Raw genomic sequence first — 27,340 nt, 5'->3', positions numbered from 1 at the left:
TTTCGCTTGAAAGGTAATAATCTTAATATACTGTGCTACTCTCTTTCCTTGAACTAAGAAGTGCTTGTGCTTTATTCTTTTAAACATGGTAAAATGTGTTTGAATTCAGGTGGTGGAAAGGATTGAAGGTGTCAATGTGTGCTATGGCTATAGGCGTGTGCAAATCAGCCACGAAGAAGATGCCTCCAGTGTTAAACAGGAATGACTACCGTACCTGATGCAAAAAAAAAAAAAAAAAAAAAAAAAAAAAAAAAAAACTCTAGGATGTGGAAGCAAAAGGAGACGGATAGGAAGAAAATGGATGTGGAAATAGCTAAGATCAGATCATTAGAGCTGAACTGATAAAGGAGGTAATTAAACTTCAGTTAATTTTTTTAGCATATTTACTGGTAAACATTACTGATCGAACAACCTTGAATTCACAGATGATTCTCAAAACTCAAGGACAAGTTTATATACAAAAATACTAACATGAATGAATCAGTTAAAACAAGAAGCAGATTAATGTAAGTAATTCTCTAAGGTATAGAAGCCAAACAACATAAAGTGTATACTCCTAATGAACCAAATTACAATACTCACAATATAGGTAGAAACTAGAAGATGGAATATCTTCGATTTCAAACTGGCCTTTGCGGTCCGATAAATGTTGATTTGTCTGATGACTAATAATAATAGTCGGATATACTGATGTACAACCAAAAGAATCGATTGTTTATTATGCTGCAAAGACCAGCGTTTCGTCCAACTTTCGAGAATCCTTTTCTGCTGTAATGGTTCTTGGCACAGTCGGGCATCAACCCTTTGAAATAAACTTGGGCAGGGAACAAATTCATCCCAAGGCAGAGAGAATGGACTGTAGCTGTTCTTACTGATGAATTTTGCATCCCAGGGATATAAATGGATAATTATTATGCAAAACTTGAATGTAAAGTGTTCTTACGAAATAATGGATATCAGATTTGCAGGCATAGCCAGTACCCAATGATTCAAAAAAGAAAAAACGTGAAACGAGACTAAAGATAGAGATTATGGTCACAAATTTAACAAAGCCAAGTCCAAGAAACTGTAGTGAAGGAAAATAGGCAATCAAAACTGACATATCAAATCACATAAATAAATAGACATGGTAAAATCAAATGTCTCCTGAACACAACTGGAATGCATACACCAATGAACAACTTAACAATGAGTCAATAAATTTAATAATGATAAAAGCACACGATAGAGTTTCGTCGTTTAGGCTTTAGCTAGAAGGAAGGCATTCGGTTTTCCTTGAACAAAACAGCTACGATGCCTGCATAAATCAAATAATCCGAATCAACATATAGAGATGTATAGTGTCATTGCATATCAGAAAACTTAAATGTGATTATCCATTTTAAGTTCGCAAGAAAAGGTCTGTCAATATTATTCATTCTCTATCTATGAGAAACATAAAATTCGCATACCATAGGCAAAACACAGATCAATTAAAAACAATAGCATGCCATGCTGCCCATGCAAGAACTTCTGCATCTCACAACGATAGGCATAGTCTGCATTCAACTGTCAGGTTGTAGTCCAATGCACACGTTTCTTTTTTATTTATCTTTTGGGAACCACTTCTTCTAAAATTAAGAATTGAGTCTAAAAGCATTGTTTAGGTAACCTTTTGGTGTAGTTGTTCTGTCTTTAAACTTTTCAGAGTAGTCACTTTGTTGTTTATCCTGTTAATAAGGAAGAAGAGGAACCTGGAACAGAGCCTTTGTTCCTCTGGACAAAAATATGATTTGTTCAATAAAAGGTAACCATACAATCATTATTAGTCTATGAAGTATGGTTATGTTAATATATTGATTTCTTAATTCAATTTTATTTGTTTTGTTTTCCTTAGGATTTGACCTATTGGGTTAAGTATGATTTTAGTGGTAAACACTTTAAAAGATATTTTGCACTTTGATTTAGATTCAACTTGACATTTGACAGCTGTTGCTTTAATAAGAACAAATACTTAATTACACAGTTGAGACGTTAGGTGAAGCTGTAAACACGTATCCCGTCCAACTATTCAATTGATTTGCTTTCATAAATAATTAAGTAATTAACCTTATTAAGCAATGTAGATCATTCCCTAAACAAACTTTTTTCGTTTTTGTTATTTGTAGAATGTGGAGTTTGGCTTTATATCGGAACGGAAAGGCATAGCTTTAGAAGCTATGATGACATATTCTAAGAAATTAATATTTAGACACAAGAAAGAGCACTCACGTATATCCAAAGGAGCCAAATTACATGGGGTTTACCCGTTTAGAGTGATACACTAATTCAAGTACGTATCTATGTACGCTTGATTTCCACCTATCAGTATATATAACTCCCTCAGAGAGCATAATAAATTAAGCCTTAATAGAAAGAAACAACTAAAGGTCTATAAATTATTACTCTTGGAATGAATTTCCAATTTGTTTGCTATGTAGCTTTTCGAAACTGACCAAGACATTCATGGATCCATGTAAGAAAAAAAAAACTATTCTAGACCAAGGCCGTATCTGGACAAAGATGTCAACTTCCTAATAGCTTAACTTATCTACTGTCATTTTGATGTTATCTGATATTTATTGATCTCTTTGACCATTTTAGCAGATACACAAGAGCAACCATTTTGGAAATTTTGCAATCAATAAGCATCAATAAAGTTTCTGTCTGTTCAAACTCTCTTAGGAAAATTTAAATTCTCAAATGTTCAGGAGGTTAAACATAGTAATCCTTTGATATCGAACAAACATAGTAATCCTTTGATATCTTAGTATGTTATCGTGGAACTTATATGCTACCTTTAATTAAACTTAGTCAATCGTATCAAACTGAAATACATGAATAAGCTTAAACATGCATGAACATAGTAGCTATAACCACTCATCATCACATTTTTCTTATTCTTATTGATCAAATTTATAGCTTATTGATCAAATTTGTAGCTTGGCAGGAGTAGCTAGATTTTGGCCGAATATTGCATCTTCTCTAATTCTATTGGGTCGACTACTAAGCTCCATTAAAATTCTCATAATACTAAATGTGATTCACACTTATTTTTTTTTTTTTTTGAAATAACTAGGGGTTTAGGACTCCCCAACCTTTTATTTATGAAACTATGATATTCGCAGATACATCTTTCCTTCCTTATCTGCCAAGATCAAATCATTAAGTTTGTGATCCAACGGTGGAATAAAGTACACACACTCATTACAATTTTGCCTACTTAGCTTAGATAGATAATCTGCTACTTTGTTACCCTCATGAAATACATGTGATAAGCACCCAAAACTGTAATATTAAACCCCGAGAGACATAGCATTTTGGTCGATTATGTGTTTAATAATCATGTAATAATCATATTTTTGTACTTTTGCAGGTTTCCGTATTTAAAATGAATATAATGATAAAACATGCATCGAAGTACGGGAATATTAGAATATGTGAAGTTCCCACTCAACCCCAGTGAAGCCCAACAGAGCCTGACTAGAGCCGAAGTTTCCAAAAGAACAAAACCAGTGCAGAACGGAACCACATATAAAGAAGCAGCAAACTTCCGAAGCTCAAATCTGATAAATCTGGGTGCCGACGTTGGCTAGTGAACTGCCAGAGTGACCAGGGCGACAAACTCTACGCAAAGACAGAAAGTTGTAAAAACGCCAAAATCGGCGCCGCCACTGGACATACTAAGTGGACCCACTCAACGGGGCCAAAAGGCATGATGAGTCAGCATAGGCAGGTGGCAAGAGATGGTCACAAAATTGTGCCACCTTGCAATGAGAGAAGACACGTACCTGTTCAAAGATTGAAATGAAATTGAGCAAAGGGACAAATACAAAGCATAAAAGGACGAAACATTAAAGGAAGTCACATGCAAACAAAACTTTGAATATCAAAGTTTTGAATGTCTCAAATGGAGAAACGACCAAAACTCAATTAAATCCTTCTCCAGTCTCCAGCCTATATATATGAGGGGTAGCCTTTGATATTCTTCCTTCAGCATTTTCATGCTTTAGCTTCCGTTTAGCAGATAGTTAGTTTTATTTCTGCACTTATATTCTGTCATTTTCATTCCAGTAGCTTAAATACTGTAAGTCATTTTACCCTTAATAACAGTCATTTCTTTTCTAGTTTAATTCCTGTCCTGCATTTATTTACTTAATGTATACAGCAAGTTTTATTATTCCTTCAATGACCATGAGCTAATCCCCCCCCCCCTCAGGGGGAGGGTTATGCTGCTCGTGTGAGAATCCGGATTGACTCTTTAATATTTTAGAATCACTACTTAGGAATTAGGCATAGATTAGACATCCGGTCCCAAAATGACTGAGATCAGCATAAATTTGGAGTGCCGATGCTCCGGAGCAGTCTCGTCTTGCGACCAAAATGTCTCGCCGCGCGACTCATGGTGTCGACATTCTCTCCAATTTGTCCAGCTGATGTGGAATCGAGCCAGGAGCTGAAATGATATTCCAGAGATGAAATATTAGTTCAACTCTTTATGCTAGTGCGATACAGCTCAGAGATGTGGGCATGAGCTAGGGATCAATACTCAACGTTGTCTCCGAACACGAGACGAATTAGAGATGTAGTGACGTGGTAATATAAACTGTTAAAAAATGATTCTTGCATGAGTATGATTAACTCTCTCCCTGTTTCTCTATCTTTGTTTATCTACATATAAATCACCGTAGTAATTTACATTATTTGCATTACCGTTAATTTAATTAAAACTAACTAAAAAACCTAAAATCCTACTCACCAAAAGTTGTAATTCCAGTTGTGAACCTTTCCGAGCCCTAAGGTTTGGACGATCCCTTACTCGACCTATCCTACCAAACCCACGTGAGTAAGGTAACTTGACTAGAACGTACGACTATACAGACTTTGGACTTGGGACTTTGGTCTTTGGACTTCGGATTTCGGACTGTGGACCTCGGACTTAATTAATCGAGAAAACCAATAAATGCACAATTAAAAGAGTTTTTATCAACATGCTTGAATGTTACTAGCTCAAACTTCAAAATATCAGCTTGTATATGAGCAACTATGTTCCTACAGTGCCATGGCGTCTCTTCCTCCTTTGCCAAGATTTGCATTGCCCTCAGAGAATCCGATTGCACTTGAATTCTGCTAATCCTCATATTTGTCGTGCCTTCTAGTCCTTTTTGAACCCCTAGTAACTCTTGGTATAGGACTGACATTCTGGTAGAGCTGCCATTATAAGCCATTAGTGCATCTCCATTCCAATCTCTTACCGCTCCACCATAGCTGGCCCTTCCCTTTTGTACCAATCCATCCGAATTAAGAACTACTATTCCATCTACTGGTTTACTCAATTTTACCCATATCTCCTCTCTTTGCTTTAGAGTAACCCCAATTCCCAGTTTCGCTAGAAGTAATTTCGCAGCCTCCTCCTCCTTTACCGGTTCCAGTGTTTTCCCCATATAAATCTTCATGCTGTTCAAAACTTTCTGGCTCACAACATCTGCTGACCGAAATCTATCTTTCTTCAACCTCCAGTTTCGCTCATTCCAAATGGCTTGGACTGCAGCACAGGTAAAGGCTCTTATCACTTCAGAAGCTAAGGTATTCGCTCTGCAGAGTCTCATCAAGTAGTACCATTCATTATGCGATGCTCGCACCATCTCTGGCAACCCCATGGCTTTCTTGAAATTTTGCCAGACCAGTTTCGAGTACGGACAATCAAAGAAAAGATGAGCTAAACTCTCTTCATGGCCACCACGCAAGCAACACTTTGATTGCGCTATCACCCTCTTCACCATAAACCTATTCTTAGTTGGGAGAGTTCCCAAGAACAACTGCCAAGTGGTAAAATAGTGCTTTGGTACTGATTATTCCCCCCACACAATCTTGAACCATTTTACCTTACTTCTCACCTTTTTCAGGACAGAGTATGTTGAGGAAGTAGTGAAAGCTCCTGTACTGCTTGGGGTCCATGTCACCTGATCCTCAATGATATAGGAATTTATCTCAGTTCCCATAATCCAATCCTTTACCTCACCCTCCGGCATATCGATTAGTGATACAGCTTGACCATCTCCCCTCCCTTAAAATTGCGGAAACCTTCGCATCCTCTGGGACGATATGTCCTAACAAACTTCTGGCTTGGTTGTTCAAGATTAAAGGCCCCGAACACCATGGATCATGCCAGAAACTAGTACCATTTCCATTCGCTATACAATATTGGACAAACTTCCATGAGACTTCTCGATGTTTCAAAATCCCTCTCCACACCCAGGAGCAATCCCTCGGCACCTTCATAGTCCAAAACTTTTTATGCTTTATGTGTTGCTGCCATGTCCATCTAACCCACAAACAATCTTATTTCTGCGCAAGTTTAAAAACCAATCCACAGTACGCGGCTTGATTCCAAACTTTTGGATCCACAAGACCAAGCCCTCCCTGATCCTTGTCTAGTTTGAGAGTAGCATGACTAGCATGATGCATCTTCCTATCCATGTTTGGGCATATCCATATGAACCTATTGCACAGCTTCGCCACCTTCTCAATCACTGTTTTTGGCAACACAAAAGTCTTCACCCAATAGGTTTGGAACGATGCTAGAACAGACTTCACCAATTGTACTCTTCCGGCTCTGTTAAGATCTTTATTCTTCCAATTTGAGATTCTCTCCGTGATCTTTTCAATTAGAGGCAAACATTCTCTTATACCAAGTCTAGTGGCCATAAGAGGCAGCCCTAGATAAGTAACAGGGGGAGCTACAAGAGAGATATTCATAACTGCCGCTAATTCTAGTCCTTCTTCTTCTGACATGCTACCAGTTAGGAGAGTAGTCTTTTCATTGCTAAACTGAAGCCCTATAGCCTGAGAGAAGTCTTGCAAGATGTCTTTCACAGCCATCATAGATTCCATATTACCTTTGCAGAATATTAGGACATCATCGGCAAAGCATAGATGAGATATGTCCAATTTCCTACATTTGGAGTGAGCATTGATTTTTTTCTACTGAAGCCCTTTATAAAGAAGAGCACTCAAGATCTCCATGACAAGCACAAACAAATAGGGAGAGACATGGTCACACTGTCGAAGCCTTCTTTTTCCTTCAAAATACCCTTCCGGTGTCCCATTTACCATTACTGAGAATGAAGGAGAAGCATAACACATATGTAGCCATTCAATGAACAAGAAAGGGAACTTGAACTTGTGCAAAAATAGCTTCTACTACTTGCCAAGACACCGAATCTTAGGCTTTCTTTATATCAAGCTTGATAGCACATCTCTTCTGACCATGTTTCCTAGAATAACCCCTTAGTAACTCATGAGCTAATAGCAGGTTATCTTGAATCGACCTCTCCGATATAAATGTTGATTGTGTACTTGAGATCAATGAGGATATACAAGTCTTCATTCTGTTGGTTAGAACCTTTGACACACACTTGTATACGATATTACAACATGCTATGGGCCTGAAAGAACACGGTAGAAGCATTCTTATTTTTTGGAACGAGACAGAAGAGAGTGGAATTTATACCTCCTGTCAATTTCTTCTGGAGAAAAGTGTATTTGATTGCTTTGGTGAAATCAGCCCCAATAGTAGCCCAACTTTTCTTGAAGAAACATGTATTGAAGCCATCTGGTCCAGGCGTTTCATTATCCTCCATGGCAAAGAGTGCTTCTTTTATCTCCAGATCAGTTATAGGAGACTCTAGAAATTGCCTTGTACTCTTATTAATCTCCTTCAATTGCACATTACAGAGAAACCAAGAATCATAGAAGGCAGCTGAGGGTATTCCAAGTAAATTAGAGTAGTACTGCCGAAAGGCATTGGCTACTGGCTCTCTACCCTCTCTTCGAATTCCGTGTGTATCAATGATATCCCATACGAAGCTTCGAGTCTTCTTTTCCTTTAGTGCATTGAAGAAGTATGCACTACATTTAATCGGTCCTATGGAAAATATCAGCTTCCTCCATCTTTATAAAATAACAAAACTTTTCCCTTAACTCAAACTCCTTTGTACTGAGAGAGCAATCCAATGGATTCTGGTGACGTGTTTCTTGGACTATCTTCAATTGTACTCTCGTTTTAGTCACTATTCTCTGAGTATCATGGCAAAAATTCCTTGCCCATCCTTTCAAAACTAGCTTCAAATTTTTCAGCTTTCTTGTTAACATATACGGGGGGCTCCCATGATTTGTTATATCCTAGCACACTTTAAGAGTTTCTTCAAATCTTGGTGCTTCATCCAGAAGTTACAAAATCTAAACGGGGGGTGGCTTCTGAAGGAGTTTTGGAATGTCATCAACAGCGGACAATGATCTGAAGTTCCTTGCGTTAAGACTTCCACCTTTGTAGCCAACACAATGGCTGACCAAGCTACATTAACAAGGCATCTGTCAATTTTCAACCATTTCCTAATATATCCCCCTCCACTGTTCCACGTGAAAAAACACAGTGATGCCAAATGATCAAACAGCCTTGCTACATTCAAGCAACTTGCAAATGGCTGCGTCTCTCTAGGATGAACTGTCGTGTCACTAATACTTTCATGGGAGTACAAGACATTATTAAAATCTCCCATTACACATCATGGATCCTTGATCCCTGCACTTAGGGCCTTCAACTCGTCCCATAGAATAAGTCTCTCATGGTTATTATTCTTCGTATATACAGCAGTTAACAAGAAGCTAAACCCATACTGCATACTAGTGACCTTGCAATGAATGAATTGGGCCCCTTCCACCTCCTTTTGAACATCCAAAAAATTCCTATTCCATATGATCCAGATTCTTCCATATTCATCACTCGAGTAATTATGTTCTGTAGCCCATGAGGGACATACCATACCTGTAATGGTGCTAAACTTCTCCATTTGTACTTTTGTTTTCAAAATACCCATACAACTAATCTTATTCTCTACGAGAAATTTATTCAACTGTTTTACCTTTGTGAAGTCATTTAACCCCCTAACATTCCAACTACCTATTTTAATCATTGGAACTTTTTATCGTCTTATTTTCTTACCACTCACTTTTGATCTGCCCCTACCTTTCTTCCCTGATTGTTTCTTCTGTTCAGTTTCGTTCCTCTTCTGAGCTCTTGTTTGTACTGAGGCAGTCACACCAGATTCTTGCAGAGGTCATGGAGTGACATTCTTGTCCCCAAACAGTTCAGGCTCTGCATCCGATAGATCATCATCTTCCAAATCTACGAGCTCCTAAAAAATGTTCCTTTTAGCGCAAAAATTGCCTTCATCAAGGTGCACTGGTCTGATATGTTGAATAGGTGTATGCATTACTGCTTGAGACTCTTCAGCAGTAACATCATTAAAAGTACACTCAATTCGCCCAAGGGAGACCAGGTTTATATTTGATGACAGAGCTGTCTCACTATGATTTGGTTGAGTCTGTTGCCCAACCTCTTCACTATTATAGCCTTCTAACTCATTTTGATTTTTGATTCTTATAGCCACTTCTTGCTCAGTGATAATTGTTACTATCGCTAGGGAAGTTATTTCTTCGCATTCTACTACCTGTTCTGAAGTGTCCCCTTGTTCATGCCCTGAACCTCTGCCTTCATTTTATGAACTTGGAATTGCTTCAACACCACTGTTTGGCTCTCTCCTCCTCTGTTGCCATACCCTAGTTGTTCTTCCAGAGCACTTATCTATAGAATGTCCAAACTTATTGCATTTTGTACAGGACAAGGGCTTCCATGGATACTCAAGTGGAATCTCAACCTCTCGATTTCCAGCTTTAACCTTTATAGAGTCTTTATACTCAAAATTCACTAGGAATTCAATACAGAACCTTGCGAAGGATAGCCTTTCCCTCTTCGCTGTTGCGTCATCCATAAACATTGGCGTCCCTCCAACCAAGCTTGCAAGGTAAGAAAGACCATCAAATGTCCACATTTCCTTTGGCACATCCATTAGCTTCATCCATAGAGGGATTGAAGTAACCTTGTTTTTATAATTCTCAACCTCCATAGACCATGGCTTAACCACAAACACTCGGTTCGCAATAAAAATTGGTCCTTCATCTAGCACCATTTGCCGGTCCTCTGAACTCGTAAAACTCATATAGAAAAGCTCCTTATCAGTGATGATATCAAATGAACCTTTTAATTTCCACTTCTTCTCTAGAACATCCTTTACTATAAGAAAAGAGAGTATTTTGTCTAGGAAATATCCAACAAGATACTCATCCCACTGTTTTATACCTTGCTTAAGGAGCTCAGAGGGGAATTGAGCAACACCATCCATGAAGATGGGTGAAAAGGATTTGAACGCCACTATTGTTTCTGAATAACCAGCTCGACCAAACAACGAACTCCAGGAGTTGTTTCTTGGGCCCCCATTACTATTTCGACTTTCAGAAGGCATCGGATTGCTTGAGGATGCCATATGTTCTTTACTCGGGAAGAGAGGTTAGAGTATCCAAGTCAAGCTGGTTTAGATTTCTTCCTTTTCAGAACTCACACTATTTATCAATGGAGGATTTTACCTGAAAAGGAAAGAAGAAAGAGGTGGAAAAGATAAGTGTTCCTCTCCAAACTAGTTTTTAACTAAAAGCGGCAAAAATAACAGAGCATCTGATCACTGCAGGAGCTTATGTTATATCACTCCCTATCTCACTATATTTGGTCCCCATTACACAGTTACTCTTTATATCAAGTTCGTCCATATTACAGTGTTGTGTCTATGTGTGGTCCTTTGACCAAGGTTGTGCCACATATAAACTATTGTTGTTTTCACAGTATTCTTTTCTTTCTCAACGATTTAGTCAAACAACTTTTTCAAAATAATTTATGGAAATATCTCCGGAATCTCACAATAATGTTGGTATTTCAATCCAGTCTAGATTCTAGAAAAGTCGTACTTAGGTATTACAGTAAGTGTGTAGGTTAAATTCAAAAGTTTCTTTTATGCTTATTAATCTTTCTAATTGAAGCCCTGTACTGATGCATGTTAATTAGTCTTTCCAATTACTCAAAGTGTGATGCCAGCTCTAATCTCCATGAACTCCACTCACTTGAGTATAAAATCAATTTTACTTGCAAGTGGAAGAGCTGAGGATTAACATGAAATCTAAAACTAAGAAAAACTGCAAGTGGAAATACAATTGCAGTTGGAAGTATACAAATGCAGGTGGAAATGTTCAAAATGGATACCTGTGCTACTGTTATTTTCTTAAGAAACTATTGATGGAATAAAAAAGCAAATGTATTCTCTTAATTCCATTTTCTAGCAAATATTGAGTATAGTTTTTTTAGCCTATAGATTTTCAATCGCAGTAACAAGGATTAGTATTAGCTAGTTGTCTGCATTGCATTGTACTTATCAATTATAATTTTAATCCCATTTTTTTTCTTAGAAATCGATGAAACTTATTGTCAGTAAGGTCATTGATTGAGCTCATTTTCTACAATATATAGCAAGGTTGAGTAGGATAGCTCTGACTTCAAATCCCCAAGAGATTGTGAGGGAAAAAGAATAATTAACGAGAAATTAGAAATTAACCTCAAAGAACAATTAATGGGAAATAAAAAAACTTTGTACAAATGCATGGAACTAACCTCAAAGAATAATTAATAGGAAATCAGAAACTCGATAATTTTTTGATGATCCCACGAGCCATGTATAATTTTTTTTATTTTTGTTTTAATGCCATGTTTGCAAGGACACTACAAAAGGATAAATAGAAGTTAGTATTACATACCACCTCAGATAATTAATGAGAAATCGAAAACTTGATGCAAATGCATTAAACTAACGTCAAAGAATATTTAACGGGAAATCGAAAACTAGATCCAACTGCAATGAACTAACTTAAACTAATAACTAACGGGAAATCAAAAACTAGATGCATCGAACTAACCTCAAAGAGTTATTAACGGGAAATCGGCAATTGGATGCAATTGCATTGAACTAATCTTAAAAGATAATTAACGAGAAATCGGAAACTAGATGTAATTGCATTAAACTAACCCCCAAAGAATAATTAACGGGAGTCGGAAACGTGATGCAAATGAATGGAACTAACCTCAAAGGATAATCAAAAGAAAATTGAAAATTAATTGGATGCAAATGCATTGAACTAACCTCAGAGAATAATTAATGGGAATTCAAAAACTGGATGCAATTGTATTGAACTAACCTCAAAGAATAATTAACGGGAAATAGAAAACGGGATGCAATGAATAGAACTAACATCAAAGAATAATCAACTGGAAATCAGAAATTGGATGCAAATACATTGAGCTAATCTCAGAGAATAATTAACGAGAACTCGGAAATTGGATGCAAAATGAATTGAACTAACCTCAAAGAATATTAACAGGAAATAGGAAACTTGGTACAAATGCATGAAACTAACCTAAAAAAATATTAAATGCAAATACATCGAACTAACCGTAAAGAATATTTAACAGGAAATCAGTGGATGCAAATGTATTGAAATAACCTCAAAGAATAATTAATGGGAAATTTAATCAAAAATTAATTAACTACAAAATCAAAAATTAGATGCAACTGCAAAGAACTAACCTCAACGGGAAATCGAAAACTAGATAATCTATGATGATCCCACTTAGTGAATCATGTATATTTTTTTATGCCATGTTTTCAAGGACGCTACAGAAGGATCAATAGAAGTTGGTATTACACACCACCTTGGATAATTAATGAAAAATTGGAAATAATTGGATGCAAATACATCGAACTAACCTCAAAGAATAATTAACAGGAAATCGAAAACTGATGCAAATGCATCGAGCTAGCATCAAATAATTATTAACGAAAAATCGGAAACTGAATGCAAATGCATCATACTAACCTCAAAACATAGTTGTATGGTATGTAGTGAGAAAGTCTCGACAAATATAATTTTGCATTTAAAATGGTGTTTATTATATATTTTTTTGTATAATTGAGATTGTCTTGTATAATCAATTTAAAAATGTCAACAGTTAAATTTGAGTTCAATGACTTTTCCAATTTGAATTTTTGCATGAAAGAAAGATAGATTCTACTTTTAAATTTTAGAATTTGTTAGTGGTTTGTTCATGAAACAAATTAATTATGTTTGTTGAACTATTTTTTTTTTCTTTTATTAATACTATATTATTATGCCTCAACGCCCTTTCTACGAATCATTACAGTACTCTATAGTTAAATTTTTTTTTGATACATAATAATTTAAAAAATATTAAAAAAATCAAATCAATTTGATAAAAATGGTCACCGTTCGTTGAACGGGCTCAAAAACTAGTATATATATAGAGAGAGAGAAGTTTGGAGCGGTGATAGGTATACGGGTCGGTTTAGATATAACCAATTAACCATAGAGTCATGGACACATTAGGCTAATTGTTTCTGTTCATAGAGACGTCGAGACACAGACGCAAATGGCCCAGATTGCTAGCCTATGTTTAAACAGCCCAACAGTATTGTTGGGAAAATTTACTATGACCATATGCTATTCTGCTGTATGGATTGATCAACTCCTGGTAAAAGCCATTGTTCTTTATAAAAAAAAAATGTAAAAACACAATGAATTGCTTCAAAGCATAGGCTAACAAGTTCTATTATATATGTTTGAGACAATCAAATACACAAAAATATTAAATTCTGAAAAATCTATCGTACACTTTGAATTCATTTTATAAGGAACATAATTGTGATGTCCAAGAACACCTTTTATCAAATGTTCTAAGATCACACAACCTTATCAATGAACAGAACTGAATGAAGAAGATGAATTGAATCAAAGTTTTATTGATTGGCGATAGAAATTTACAATCTCTCTCTATTTCTCTCTCTCCTGTTTCTAATAATCTTTCTGACAATGAACTAATGAATCTATTCTATTGCTCTTCCAGTCTTTATATAGTATCCTGATTTGGCTTTGACCCAGTCAATTTTTGACACGTGTCCATTGTCTTCCTCCTCTTTCCCGCTCAATACCTGTTTTAAAACCACCACGAAATATATCGAGACATTGACCCTTATGTCGATGTCTCGAGTTTTAAAATATCAGTTAGAATATCTTAAGGCACGAGATTTGCGCACTACAATAATGTCTTCAAAGATAAATACACCGATTCACTCATCACTGAAGACATTGCTACATCATCACTGAAGACATTGCTACATCAAAAATAACAGTGAGCATATGCTTTTTGTCAAGGCGTTGAATCTCAGCCTTCGTGATTCGATTGGTAATTACTTTTAAAGAAAGAAGAGCACTGATTTGCCGGCTATTCTAACAAAATCTGAACATTATGCGCCAGGACTTCCATAGCTTGGTGGAATTTTTATCCAACTAAAAGGATTAAAATCTACCAACAAACACAAAACTAATATGCTCATCAATTTGTATTTTTTATTTATTTATATTATTTATAGATTGTCTAGAGCCTGCCTTTGGACACTTAGAAAGATAGTCTGCACGCAACATGGTTAACTTGCCTGTATACATGCATTATGACCACTCTCTCAAAATATGCTATCTTCTTCATAATGGATGCAATCAAACCTGCTTATCTGACCATGGAACTTCCTCCATTCCTCTGATGGCCTTGAAAGCTCTTTGGGAATCAGGCCCTAACTTAAAGTCTTAAGAACTCCCTGTGTAGGCTAGGACTATTGTAGCTTGACGAGCCCTGATTAGGGATGCCCATCTTACCTGAAACCTGCCTAAAACCCGAACAAAAAACCTGCACCGAACCCTGCTCGAACCCGAACCCAGATCAAAATACATAGGGTAGGGTTTGGTCACACTCTCTAAACCCGAACCAATCCGAACCCGACCCGATAATTTAGCCATAAACCCATTAAAAGGGCTAAAAAATCCAAAACCGAACCCAAACCGAAATCGAACCCCAAATCCGGTTTCAATTGCATACTACTAATCTCATATAAAAGAATGAGTTAGATAAATATTTGGATTATGATCTCATTCATGTTTACAATGATAAGTTATTTAATATATTGGATTATGAAAAAATTTATGTCGGGATTTCTAATTTTTTCAGTAATTGCACGTGATCATGTGTCTATAGTTCATTCCGAGTCCATCTATCAAATAATTATGTCCGGATATAAGTGATAATTATTTCCAAGTTCATTATAACTTTTATTTTGTTTGAAGGATTGGTGGATAGCCGAAGAAAGAATAAAATATAGATATATATATTTCAAATAAAATTTCTTATTGTCTTCTTTCTTCATTTATACTGGGTTTTATCCTACCCAAAATCCGAACCCGAGCCCGATGGGTATCCGAAATATAGGGTTAGGATAGGGTTTAGTCACACTTCTCAACAAAATACCCTACTTCGAACCAGACCCGCTGAAAACTGATCCGGGTTCAGGCCGAGTCGGGTACCCATTTGGACATCCCTAGTCCTGATAAACAACCCCCCACCCACCCAAGTCACTACCCTCATCTGTAGCAGATCCATCAGTATTTAGCATCAATTCATCTTCTTCAGGTATAAGCCAAGTGCACCGTACTGATGATTTGGCCTTAAATTGAACATCAATTCCTAGTCTGTTGAACAGTACAACTCCTTGTTTACATCAGACTGAAGTGCTTCTTTAACAAATCCTTGGAGCTATATCTCCATTTCCCTGGCCATTTTATCAAAAACGTACAGCTTGAATGCTCTTTGTTTTGTCTTCAAACTATCTTTTGTCCCTCTCAGTCCACATTGACAAAGACCTCAAATTCATTATTCCGACTTCAACTTAATAATATTATCTATCAACCGAAAAACAATCTTGGAAAGCCCTTACCGAAAAAGAATCTTGGAATGTGATATAGGTATAAGTCTCAGATAGTCAGATGCAATATGGATCAATGGAATGGACGGATGGAACAGGAACTGGTTATGTGGAGATAGAACCAAATAAGCAGGTGATTGCATGCATTGGAGATAGAAGTTTTCAGGTATCAATTTAAGCACGGATTGAAAGTTACTCAACAACTTTAACTAACATATACAATATAATTGGTATCTATATTTTAAACCATCGATCCTGGTTATTGTACAGGCAACATCAGAAGATGTTTCAAAGATGTTGAAGTGTGGACAGAAGAATATAGTATCATATAATTAAACAATGGCGGGTAGTATTCTATAGAAGAGGTGATCCATGCTAGCTCTGGGCCTTATAAGGTGATTGAGCCTGAACTAGAAAGAGTCTGTTTAGGCGTTTCATAACAGTAATGGGAATGCTGGAGAGATGAGGTAAACTTGGGTCATTGGCTTACTTGTGACTTGTGCGTGTACAGTGAAGAAGAGGTGGTAGAAGCAATTGAGAAAGCAACAACTGAAAAGAAGGTTCCTCATGCTTCATCGAGGTGATTTGTCACAGATGTGATACCAGCAAAGAGACAATTTAACTGGCTGTCAAGTTCTCTGCATCTAATAGTCGAACATTTAACCCTCATGGAGTTCAAGTTAAGGCTTGGGCACCAACTTGCCTGAAACACACTGACAAAGTTCATCTTTTAAGTGAATTTGTGTCTGGTCCAAGTATCAGAACACACAACCAAAGTTGCACCCAGTACCTATAGCATTAAGAATTCCTTACAGAGATTAAATGATGAATAAAAACTGAAACTGGTGTAAACCTCATTTGTAATAATAGAAACAATGTACAGGTGAAAAACAATGTACACCTAGCGTTTTCCATGTACCCCTTTATGTAGGCTCCATTGGAAAACCACGAAGGTCAAGAATCTCAGTTCCATTAAGGGGAATTACAAAAGGGTGGGGGTATAACATGTGGGGGCCTTCCACATAACGTCACTTTGTATAACACCACAAATTTGTAAAACTCCATTTGAATGACCACCAAAGTCAACTACCTCATTAGAACCTTGCTAGGAAAACCTAGTGCAACAACAAAACCACAAGTGTAGGAAACGTAGTAGAACTCTGTAATCAAGTATGGGTTGGACGCCGTTAAATATGACTATATATAACCCTGTCAGGAAAGCCCAGACGATACCCTGTGTCATAGAACCTAGGTTGAGCAGACTATGCATGGTAAATTCAAATAATTTTTAAGGAAGGAAATACTACGCAACTACGACACAATAGACATCAGAGATGAGATGACAGATGAGAAGAGAGTCCATAAAGTTCGGCTATTTTCCCAAGTAGCTGCAGCAAATTAATGAAGTACTTCCATTGCAGGTCTCTTTCGTGAAGTGACAATAAGATACCTTAAAAGAAGTTCTCCTAGCCAGTTTTAGACCCTACAAATTTATTACAGTATACAAATTTGGAACACAAAAGGAAAAAGTCATGAGTAATTGTGAATACAACCTGTTGTGAATAAGATTGCTCTGTGTTTTTGTTTCTGGCAATAGTAGAACCATGAGAATTCCTCCCCTATAAAGACTGGCTTCTTGAAAAGTTTCACTAACAAGTAACTAACAATATGTTTAATAATTTGGTTATGTTTTTACAACATGTGGAATATCCCCTGCATCCACTAATTGAGCAGTAACATATCAAGCAACTTCTTCTCTTGGCGCAGAAAACTGTTCACCCTCATCTTTCTCTTCCTCATCATCGACTTCATTGTTCTTCAAATTAAAAAATGTCGTAAACTTCCTCATTCTTCTAAATACCTGCCGCTCCTATGCTACCTCTGAAACTCCCAGTGTGATGAGATCTTTGCATAACAAAGTGCTTTCTAGAGGGATCATACAACAAAGGAAGAGTTTTAGCAAAGGGCGCTAACTTAACTGCTATGCTGAGTCCCACTTTCAAAAAAGAGATGCCCGTTAATTTTGTCCTAAATTTTGAGGATTAAATGCCAAGAACAACACACACAAATCACCTCTCTGCCAGCCAATCCATCCAAGGATGGAGATGGGGAGTCGCCCCAAACATTTTGAAAACCCAAGAAAATACACTACAATCAGTACAATTTTTTTTTAATCTATAAGGCATTGCCCCTCCAAAAATTCTGAAGATAGTGTACTACTGCCCCTCATATACCTTGCACCCCTAACCCAAATTCCTAGCTCCATCCCTGAATCCACCACACATAAACTTTCAAAACCACAGCCACCCAACAACCATCTCTCCCAAGACCTTCACTTCCATGTCTAAACCCAACCACCATTTCGCCCTAGACCTTCATAATAATTTCACTTAATTTTCTGTTTCAGGCATATTTTTCCATGCGCTCTTGAAAGGTTAAATCTTATTTCTATTGACCAGGTGATGGTATTTATGACACTAACATTTATCATCCCAAGAGAAATTTATAATGAGATTATCTATTCCAGAAAAACCACATCCAAAAAGAATACAAAATGAATGAGTAGGGAGGCGTGAGGGGACTGAGTGGGGTATTACTATTCATCAAACTTTTGTACTCTTACATTTCCATCCAACTAGCTGATACCAAAATTCATCTTATAGAGTGGAGCAATAGGCAACGAGGGATCTCCCGAGATAAACTGAGAGTAGCACCGCAGACACATCCAATCAAAGCTACTAAGAGAAGCCCGAAGTCACGACACTCGCCAATCCTCAAGACCAAATTTTTAACACTTTCAAACGAGAAATATCCTTAAAGACAAACGTAAATCATCCTTCAAAAACCTCAGCAGGGAAAAGTGTGTCCATCTACAAATTGAAAGTGAGTCAACCTCAGATCCTACTTGCTAACTTTAAACAATCATTTGCAGCGATAGTCATATACATTCTAATCCAGCCCAAAGATAAGTGGGAAAGAGTATTGTTGTACAACTACACAAACTCTAGTGTAGGGGTCATATTCATGACCTAAAAAGCTAGTGGTGACAAATGGACCAGATGCTGTATAGTACGGGGAAGCGAGCTGCATGGGATCATATCCGCAGTATCCTAACCGCTTTGGAACCGCTGCAAGACGTGGAGAGAGAGAGTGGAATCCTAACTGCAAGATAACTGCCGCGATACGTGGAGAGTGAAGAGACATTAGATGGAGGGAAGATCAACGAACAGAGAGAGGAGGTTAGAAAAAAGAGATAAAAAGAAGAGGTGAGAGAAAAGAGTGAGGAGAAAAAAAAGACAAAGAGGAGAGAAGAGTAAGGAGAAGAGACAAATGATCTCATAGGTTGTAAGAACAGGGTATACATTTTGGCGCCGCTGCCGGGGAACTGAGAGAAAATGGCTACTGTAGTGAAAAGGAGAGTAGGAAGACCTAAGAAAGCAATGGTTAGAGAAATGGTCGAAGAAACAGAGAGCACTGAAGTGGAAAGGGTAGGAGAAGAAGAAGGGGTAGGAGAGGAAGAAGTATCTAACGCGGCGGCGGACGCTACCAGACTTCTCCAGGAGGAGATAGTTAGGTTACGTACTGAGAATGACGAGTTAAGGAAGGAGAGAGAGATTACACATGGTGAAATGGGGCGGGATGATCATCGAAGCAGCGAAGTGGAAGGGGAGAATGAGGAGTACCCACCACAGGAGGCTGAACAAATGGTGGGTATCACATTGGAGGTAGTACAGGCTATGATTGAGAAAGATAGGGAGATGAACCGCGCAGCGAAAAAAACGAACCAGAGCGCTATGCAGAAGGAGGTTGCAAGCCTCAACAAAAATCCACTGGCAGATTCGATATGGAATTCGGAAGTGCCTAAGAGGTTCGCCCAGCCCAGATTTGAGAGGTATGATGGAAAGGGAGACCCGACAGATCACTTACACCATTTTCGACAACAGATGCCGTTATGGCAAGAGAATAAATATGATGGGCTTCGTTGCATGATGTTCCCCGCCAGTCTAAAGGGGGAGCCTCCGATTGGTATTACAGGTTGGCTTCACGAAGCATCAAAAGGTTTGAAGAACTGGAGTGCGCGTTTGTTGATCATTTCATACACCAGAAAAGAAGGGTGGTTAACATCGCAGCTCTGTTCAACATAAAGCAAAGGTCCGCGGAGTCATTGAGAGAGTTTCTTTGTAGGTTCAAGGAGGAGACATTGCGGGTGGAAAATTTGGAGGAACGTACCGCAGTCATAGCCTTCCAGCACGGCTTGAGGGCGGGAACTAGAGTTCATGAGTCGGTTTCCAAAATCGAAATCACTTCTTTGCATGCTTTGTATCCAAAGGTAGAAAAATACATACGCTACGAGGATATAATGCATAGAAATGCAAAGGAACATAAGAGATTAGGGAAGGCAGTGCAGATCATCGACCGAGATGACAGCAAGGGAAAAAGTAGAATAGAGGAAAGAGAGAAAGGAGCGTACAGAGGAGAGAGCCGAGGTCCGAATAGGACGGGAGACCGCGGCCGAAGGGATATCCGGGAGAGGAAGCCATACCGGGAAATCGAACAGACTCCGCTCAACAGGCCCTTAGAGGAAATCTTGCCGCTGATTAAGGGGCAGCAGTACTTTGAGGGTCCGCGAAATACACCCGTGGAGATAGAAGGGAAGCTATTCTGTGCATATCATAAAATCAGGAATCACGCCACTAATGAATGTTATGCCTCAATAGTTGGTGGAAAGAATGATTGAAAAGGGGATGCTCAGGGAGTTTGTCGCAGAGGTTCACCAAGAAGAGAGGGTGCCAGCTCCTGCTAGAATTTTAGGTACCATCAATGTCATCTTTAGTGAAGAAACCCTAGGAAGAAATGCACACCGAGAAAAGATGAGAAAGACAGTGAGTTTACAACAAGTGAATGAGGTGGTAAGCATACCACGGTTAATTCGCGGAACAACAGTGGGTGAGGAAAGCATAAGGTTTACCCCAAAAGACTTAGAGTCAGTAATTTCCCCACATGAGGATGCTTTGGTAATTACTATAGCAATGGGCAATTATCTGGTAAAGAGAGTGTTGATAGACTGTGGTAGTTCAGTGGACTTGTTATTTCAGGGGGTGATGGAGGAGATGCATATTAGAAAAGAATAGTTAAAATCACCTCGAACAAATCTGTATGGGTTCAACGGCAGCATGACAGAGCCCATGGGGGAATTGATGCTACCGGTTATAGCTTGTCCAACAATGGTATTCACTATGTTTATGGTGGTGGATTCAAGTTCTCAATATAATGCCATCCTAGGGAGAAAATGGATCCACGAAATGAAGGCCATCCCCTGGACATTTTACCAAGTGATCCGCTTCCCTACTAATGGGGGGACATACGAAATAAGGGGGGACCAAGTAGCAGCGCAGAATATCCATCAAGTTACTGTAAAAAGTATGGTCTGCGGAACAAAAGGGGAGGGGACGTCAAACGAACCAGGATCATCATAGCAATTACAGGGGGCAGCGGAAACAGAAGGGTACGAGCCTCTGCTGGGACCGAAAACGTTGGATGAATTGGAGGTAGTGAACCTTGGGGTGGGAGATGAGGAAAAGTTTACATCGGTTGGAGCTGACTTGCCGGAGGAATGGAAGGGTAAGTTGGTGCAGTTTCTGACGGACAATACCGATATATTTGTATGGGTAATCGAAGATATCACGGGCTTAGACCCAGAGTATGTTTGTCATCGTTTGCATATGAATGAGGTTGCTAAGCCAGTGCGACAGAAGATGAGAAGCATAAGGCCCAAATACGCTGAAGGGATTCGCAAAGAGGTTACACGGCTGAAGGGGGCGGGGATAATAAGGGAAGTGGATTATACAGAGTGGTTATCTAATGTGGTCACGGTACAGAAAAAGAACAGCAAGGTTAGAATGTGTGTCGACTTCACAGACCTCAACAAGGAATGCCCGAAAGATTGTTACCTTATGCCCCGGGTGGATGAGTTAGTTGATAGAACGACAGGATACAAGGTGTTTTCCTTCATGGATGCATCGATGGGATATAATCAGATCGCGATGTTCGGGCCAGATCAGGAGAAAACCACCTTTGTGGTGGAGGGTGGTACCTATTGTTACACCAAGATGCCTTTTGGTTTAAAGAATGCGGGTGCTACCTTTCAGCGGTTGGGAGAAAAGATGTTCAAAGGCAAGATTCGAAAGGGGATAGAAATATACATTGATGACATGGTGGAAAAAAGCATGTTGGAAAAGGAACACTTAGAAGGCCTCCATGAGACTTTTGGCATACTGCGCAAGCATAAACTAAAACTCAATCCCGAGAAATGCTCATTTGGAGTAACTTCAGGAAAGTTCTTGGGCTACATAGTCACCCACCACGGAATAGAGGCAAATCCAAAGCAGATTTGATCATTGATTGAGATGCCATCTCCGCAGAATGTGAAGGAAGTACAACAACTGGCTGGACGAGTCACCGCACTTAATAGATTCATTTCCAAGTCGTCGGACAAATGTCGGCCTCTATACCACTTGCTGAGAAAAATTCCTGATTTCCATTGGACAGCGGAATGCGAAGGAACCTTTCAAGAGTTAAAAAGCTACCTAGGGCAGGCACCCTTGCTATCACGGCCAGAACAGGGAGAAAAGCTGCATTTGTATCTAGGTGTTAGCGAGTACGCTATAAGTTCAGTTCTGGTGAGGGTGATCGACAAGATAGAAAGGCCAGTTTACTTTCAAAGCAAAACCCTACCGGATCACGAGAGACCCGATGCAAAGAGGATTGAAAAGTATGCTTTGGCTTTGATATTTTCAGCTCTTAAATTGAAGCCTTACTTCGAAGCTTATTATGTGGTGGTAGTAACAAACTTGCCTCTCAAACAAGCGTTGAAGGCCGAGAAGTCAGGTAGGATGCTTAAGTGGGCGGTATTGCTCAGTTCTTACGAGATTACATACCAAGTCAGAACAGCGGAAAAGGCACAAGCCGTGGCAGAGTTTCTGGCCGAATTTCTGGCAGAGGATCCCACTTGGGGAGAGGAAATGGTAATGGAATCTGAAGGGGAGGTCAGTCGCAATCCTTTGGATCCTTGGGATATGCGCAATGGGTGGAGAGTTTTCGCGGATGGTTCTGCTACAGATACAGGAAATGGAATAGGGGTCATGTTAGTGACTCCTGAGAACAATCGCCTTGAGCTATCTATGAAACTGGGCGGCTTCAAATAATGAGTCTGAATATGAAGTTGTGATAGCTAGATTAGACTTGGCTAATAATCTAGGAGTGAATGAGTTATCTGTTTTCTTATATTCCAATTTGGTAGTTTGTCAGGTGAATGGAGGGTTTGTGGCTCGCTGCCCTCGGATGGCGAGATACCTTGAGGTCCTATAGCGAAAGGCAAGCAAGTTTGACAAAATACAATTTGCTCATCTGGGCCGCGGAGAGAATAGACACGCTGATGCTTTGGCTTATGTGGCGGCGGTTCTTCTCAGATCAGAGGGTCAGTCTATTGAAGTTAGAGTGTTGAGCAAACCAAGTACATCCGATGAGGATGGGGTTTGGCTCACTACCGAGGGGGATCAAGGTTGGATAGAACCGATAAAGAATTTCTTAAAGGGAGTAGAGGCAGAGAATAAACAGGACAGACGAAGGATGGAACAGTTGAGTCAGAGGTATACATTGCTAGAAGGTGCACTATACAGGAGAAATTTCAGCGGACCATTGCTAAAATGTATAGGTCCGCGGCTGGCGCAAGAAGTTTTGGCAGAGGTTCACGAAGGAGATTGCGGGAGTCATTCTACAGGGCAAACTACAACTTATAGGTTGATATCACAAGGGTTTTTTGGCCCCATATGAAAAGAGACGCCACAAAGTACGCCAAGAAATGTGAGAAATGCCAACGATTTGCTTCATTCATTCACTCACCAGCTGAGCCATTGCATAATGTGTTCAGCCCATGGTCGTTCACCATGTGGGGACTGGATATTGTAGGACCTCTACCCATGGCGAGCGGTAAAAGGAGATTTATGTTGGCCGCTACTGACTATTTTACCAAATGGGTGGAAGGCGTGGCTTTGCAACAAGTTAAAGAAGAAAACGGCATGAAGAAGTTTTTGTGGGAGAATATCATATGCAGGTTCGGGCTGCCACATACAGTAATCACGGACAATGGAACTCAGTTTACCGGGGGAAAGGTGCGAGAGTTTCTTCAGGCATTTAAAGTAAAGCAAGGGTTCTCAGCCCCCTACAACCCTGAGGGAAATGGACAGGCAGAGGCATCCAACAAAATAATAATGGACAATTTAAAGTGAAAGTTGGAGGAGAGGAAGGGTGCATGGGCAGACGAGTTAAGTCATGTGCTATGGGCATATCGGACCACACCGAGAACATCCACTAATGAATCACCATTCGCAATGGCATACGGAGTAGAGGCCGTCATACCAGTGGAAATGATAGAATCCACAACTAGAACCCAAGCTGTTGAAAGAGGACTGAATGAGAGAATATTATATGTGGATTTGAATCTTATCGAAGAAAGAAGAGAGATAGCCCATATTCGATTGGAGGAATACCATCGGACTCTACAGAGACAGTATGATAAACGAGTAAAGCCACGGAGTTTCGCGGTGGGTGACCATGTGCTGCGACGAGTTACTCCTGCCACCAAGATGGAAAACGAAGGAAAGTTGGGACCAAACTGGGAAGGACCCTATGTCATCAGTAAGAAGGGTACCTCTGAAACTTATGGATTACAGACTACGATAGGGGCAAAGATAGAGAGGCCGTGGAATGTCAGAATGTTGAAAAAGTTCCATGTCTAGGGTCTGTGCTTAGTCTTTTCGTATGACATATTTAAGAAAGAGCTTATGATAGCGCACTATTTGTATTGTTTATTATTATGTCTATGAAATAAACATGCACTTCTTTCAATGGAATCAGCAGTAGATAATAAATAATCAATTTTGGAACGAGTACAATTGCCCCAACAAGCTTTACAGCTGTATAAAGAGAGCGGGGGGGAGGAGCCCTTCGCGGACTGTATGTCCGAATCAAACTGGGGGCAACCTTGACTAGCTTCACAGCTGTAAAGAGAGAGAGGGGAGCCTTTCATGGATCAGTATGTCCGAATCAAACCGGGGGCAACCCTGACTAGTTTCATAGCTATATAAAGAGAGCGGGGGAGGGAGGGAGGGGAGGAGCCCTTCATGGATCAGACGTCCTGAATCAAACCGGGGCAACCCCGACTAGCTTCACAACCGTCAGATAAAAGAGAGAGAGGGGGGAGAGAGGAGGATCCCGCGAGACTATACGTCTGAGTCAAACTGGGGGCAACCCTGATTAGCATCACAGCTATGGGGGGGTGGGGGTGGGGGGAGGAGCTTTCGCGGATCAGACGTCCGAATCAAATTGGGGGCAACCCTGACTAGCTTCACAGCTATATAAAGAGAGAGCGGGGGAGGAGCCCTTCGCGAACAGTAGTGACAACCCGAATCAAACTGGGGGCAATCCTGACTAGTTTCACAGCTGTATAAAGAGAGCGGGGGGGGGAGGAGCCCTTCGTGGATTGTACGTCCGAATCAAACTGGGGGCAACCCTGACTAGCTTCACAGCTGTATAAAGAGAGAGCGGGGAGGAGCCCTTCACCGACGGTAGTGACAACCCGAATCAACTCGGGGAAAATCAAAATAGCCCCATCGAATATTAAGAAAGGAGTATCAAGATTAGAGTTTCTAATTAAATGACTTCACGACATAGTGAATTGATATATGGAAAGTTTAAAATTATAACAGCCAATAGTGAAAGTGCTAAGGGAAAATTAAACAACTTAGATTGACACCTACAACGCAAATGTATTGGTTTGGAGAAATACTCGTTCAAGCACAAGCAAAAAGCAAAAGTATTTGTTCACAAAATATTACAAATCGGATGGATCAACTACAAAGAAAGAAAGCCGGCATATGTTACTACTGAGGTTCTGTATTCACTTCTTCTTGAGAGGGATTGGCCTCTTCACTAACAGCGGTGCTGTTATCTTCATCCACTTCCACTAGGGAGGTGTTAGCACTAGCAGGATTTATAGGCATATCAGTGGTAGTCATCTCAGTAGTCTCACGATTCATAGTCAAAGGAACTAACGATGGGGTATCTGAAACTGGAGGTGGCAGGGGAAGAAGACGTCCAGCCGCGGTAAGCTGATCAAGTTGCTGCTGTAATTCACGAGCAATCTTCTTTCCAGCTAAACCTCGGAATCGCTCCGCGGCTTCCTTCAATGCCTTGTCCAAAGAAGCTTGAGAGGCAAGTTTCTCTGCCTCTTTCAAGCTTTCCAGTTTGGAATTTACCCCCGCTATGTAGTCGCGGTGCTTATCCTCAGCAACCTGGAGCTCTTTCTGTGCCTTGTGTGCCGCGATCTGAGATTCATCCCTTTCCTTCTCCAACTTGGCATACTTTGATTTCTAGCCATCAATCTTCTGCTTCGCAGCATCCAGACTCTCCACAGTACTGGTTAGGCCGCGCAATACATAGCCAATATCCAAGCTCAGCTGCAGAGACATATTTAGAATCAAATGTAGTAGGACAGATAATGGGAAATTAAAATTAATAACACACACCTTTTCCCAACCAGTATAGATGGAAGCCCTATAAGCGACAGTGCCAGAGTCTCCATAGGCTTGATCCCGAGGGAGATGGGAGCTGAAAAACAGAGATGTTGCGATAGCTGGGTTCTCTAAAGCTGAATCACGAGTGTTGACATCGTGGTCTCTGGCCTTAAATTTGGGATGCCAAACTTCAACCGGGCCGGATGTTAATAGACCCACTAGAATTGGGAGCAATAGACTGCGAAGGCTCAGCGCGGGCACCAATGTTGGGATGAGAAGTGGTTTTGGCCTTTTTCGTGGGAGGACTCTTATCAGAAACTTCAACAGGCGCATCGCCATCAGATTCGCTGTCCCAAAGCTTGTATTTATTTACATCCATATCGGGGGCAGAAGTTGGAGAAAGATTGTGGGCAAAGTCGTCTTCCCATTTAGCCACACGAGAATACGATGGAGGAAGTGGGATAGCAGTCGTAGTTGAGGCCTTGGTAGCAGTGGCCCTGTGGGCGGCCGCTCGAGAATGAGAGATTTTGGTGGTATACTTGAAGGACCAGTGAACTAGACGTTTTCTTTTTTGAGGTAGGGAATGTTTTGGCTTTCTTTCTTTGGGGGGCGGCAGGTGATAGAGGGGGCGATAGTGGGGGCCTTGATATTTGCCGATGTCTTTCAGAGAAGGGTCAAGTAGGAGAGGATTGGCTTTTTCGGGATCTATACCGAGGACTTCACACTGGGCACTCCCCAAATCGCGAAAGGATTAGAAAATCTCTGAAAAAACGCCAGTGTATATCTGTGATCGCGAATCGGGTCTCCAACCTGGATCACCAAAAATAAAGGAAAATTACAAACAAGTTGGACAGAAACATTGCGACTCTAAATGGTTTACTTACCGCTTGTAAGGAAATGGAGATGCCTCAAAGAAACTTCTGAAGGGAGGTCCGCGGATAAAAAACTCCCAGACACATACAACGGATAATGGTGCCACAC

General features: G+C 39.8%; 3 protein-coding genes across 3 annotated transcripts; 1 reads left to right on the top strand and 2 right to left on the bottom strand.

Moving 5' to 3' along the window:
* Positions 1-4,961: 4,961 nt before the first annotated feature.
* On the bottom strand, positions 4,962-6,050 carry LOC147515300 (uncharacterized). Its single transcript, XM_086592863.1, has 2 exons — positions 5,916-6,050; positions 4,962-5,837 (listed from the first exon to the last, which is right to left on the bottom strand). The coding sequence occupies exons 1-2, from the start codon at positions 6,048-6,050 to the stop codon at positions 4,962-4,964; spliced, it is 1,011 nt and encodes a 336-aa protein (XP_086448989.1).
* Positions 6,051-9,578: 3,528 nt separating this feature from the next.
* LOC147515299 (uncharacterized) lies at positions 9,579-10,403 on the bottom strand. Its single transcript, XM_086592862.1, has one exon. It carries the CDS (start codon positions 10,401-10,403, stop codon positions 9,579-9,581), a length of 825 nt encoding a protein of 274 aa, XP_086448988.1.
* A 13,772-nt stretch (positions 10,404-24,175) lies between these two features.
* Positions 24,176-24,583, top strand: LOC147515298 (uncharacterized). Its single transcript, XM_086592861.1, has one exon. The coding sequence runs from the start codon at positions 24,176-24,178 to the stop codon at positions 24,581-24,583; it is 408 nt and encodes a 135-aa protein (XP_086448987.1).
* Positions 24,584-27,340: the final 2,757 nt, after the last annotated feature.

The sequence above is a fragment of the Coptis chinensis genome, chromosome 2, assembly GCF_015680905.1.
Source record: "Coptis chinensis isolate HL-2020 chromosome 2, ASM1568090v1, whole genome shotgun sequence".
Lineage (NCBI taxonomy): Eukaryota > Viridiplantae > Streptophyta > Magnoliopsida > Ranunculales > Ranunculaceae > Coptis > Coptis chinensis.
This window is presented reverse-complemented; position numbering and strand designations above follow the sequence as displayed.

What these genes read in the sequence shown, in the direction of transcription:
- LOC147515300 (XM_086592863.1), bottom strand. Translation starts at nt 6,050, where the DNA reads ATGCCGGAGGGTGAGGTAAAGGATTGGATTATGGGAACTGAGATAAAT. An exon ending in CATACTCTGTCCTGAAAAAG is followed by an intron (nt 5,838 to 5,915) that starts GTGAGAAGTAAG and finishes ACCACTTGGCAG; the next exon opens with TTGTTCTTGGGAACTCTCCC.
- LOC147515299 (XM_086592862.1), bottom strand. Translation starts at nt 10,403, where the DNA reads ATGGCATCCTCAAGCAATCCGATGCCTTCTGAAAGTCGAAATAGTAAT.
- LOC147515298 (XM_086592861.1), top strand. Translation starts at nt 24,176, where the DNA reads ATGGCATACGGAGTAGAGGCCGTCATACCAGTGGAAATGATAGAATCC.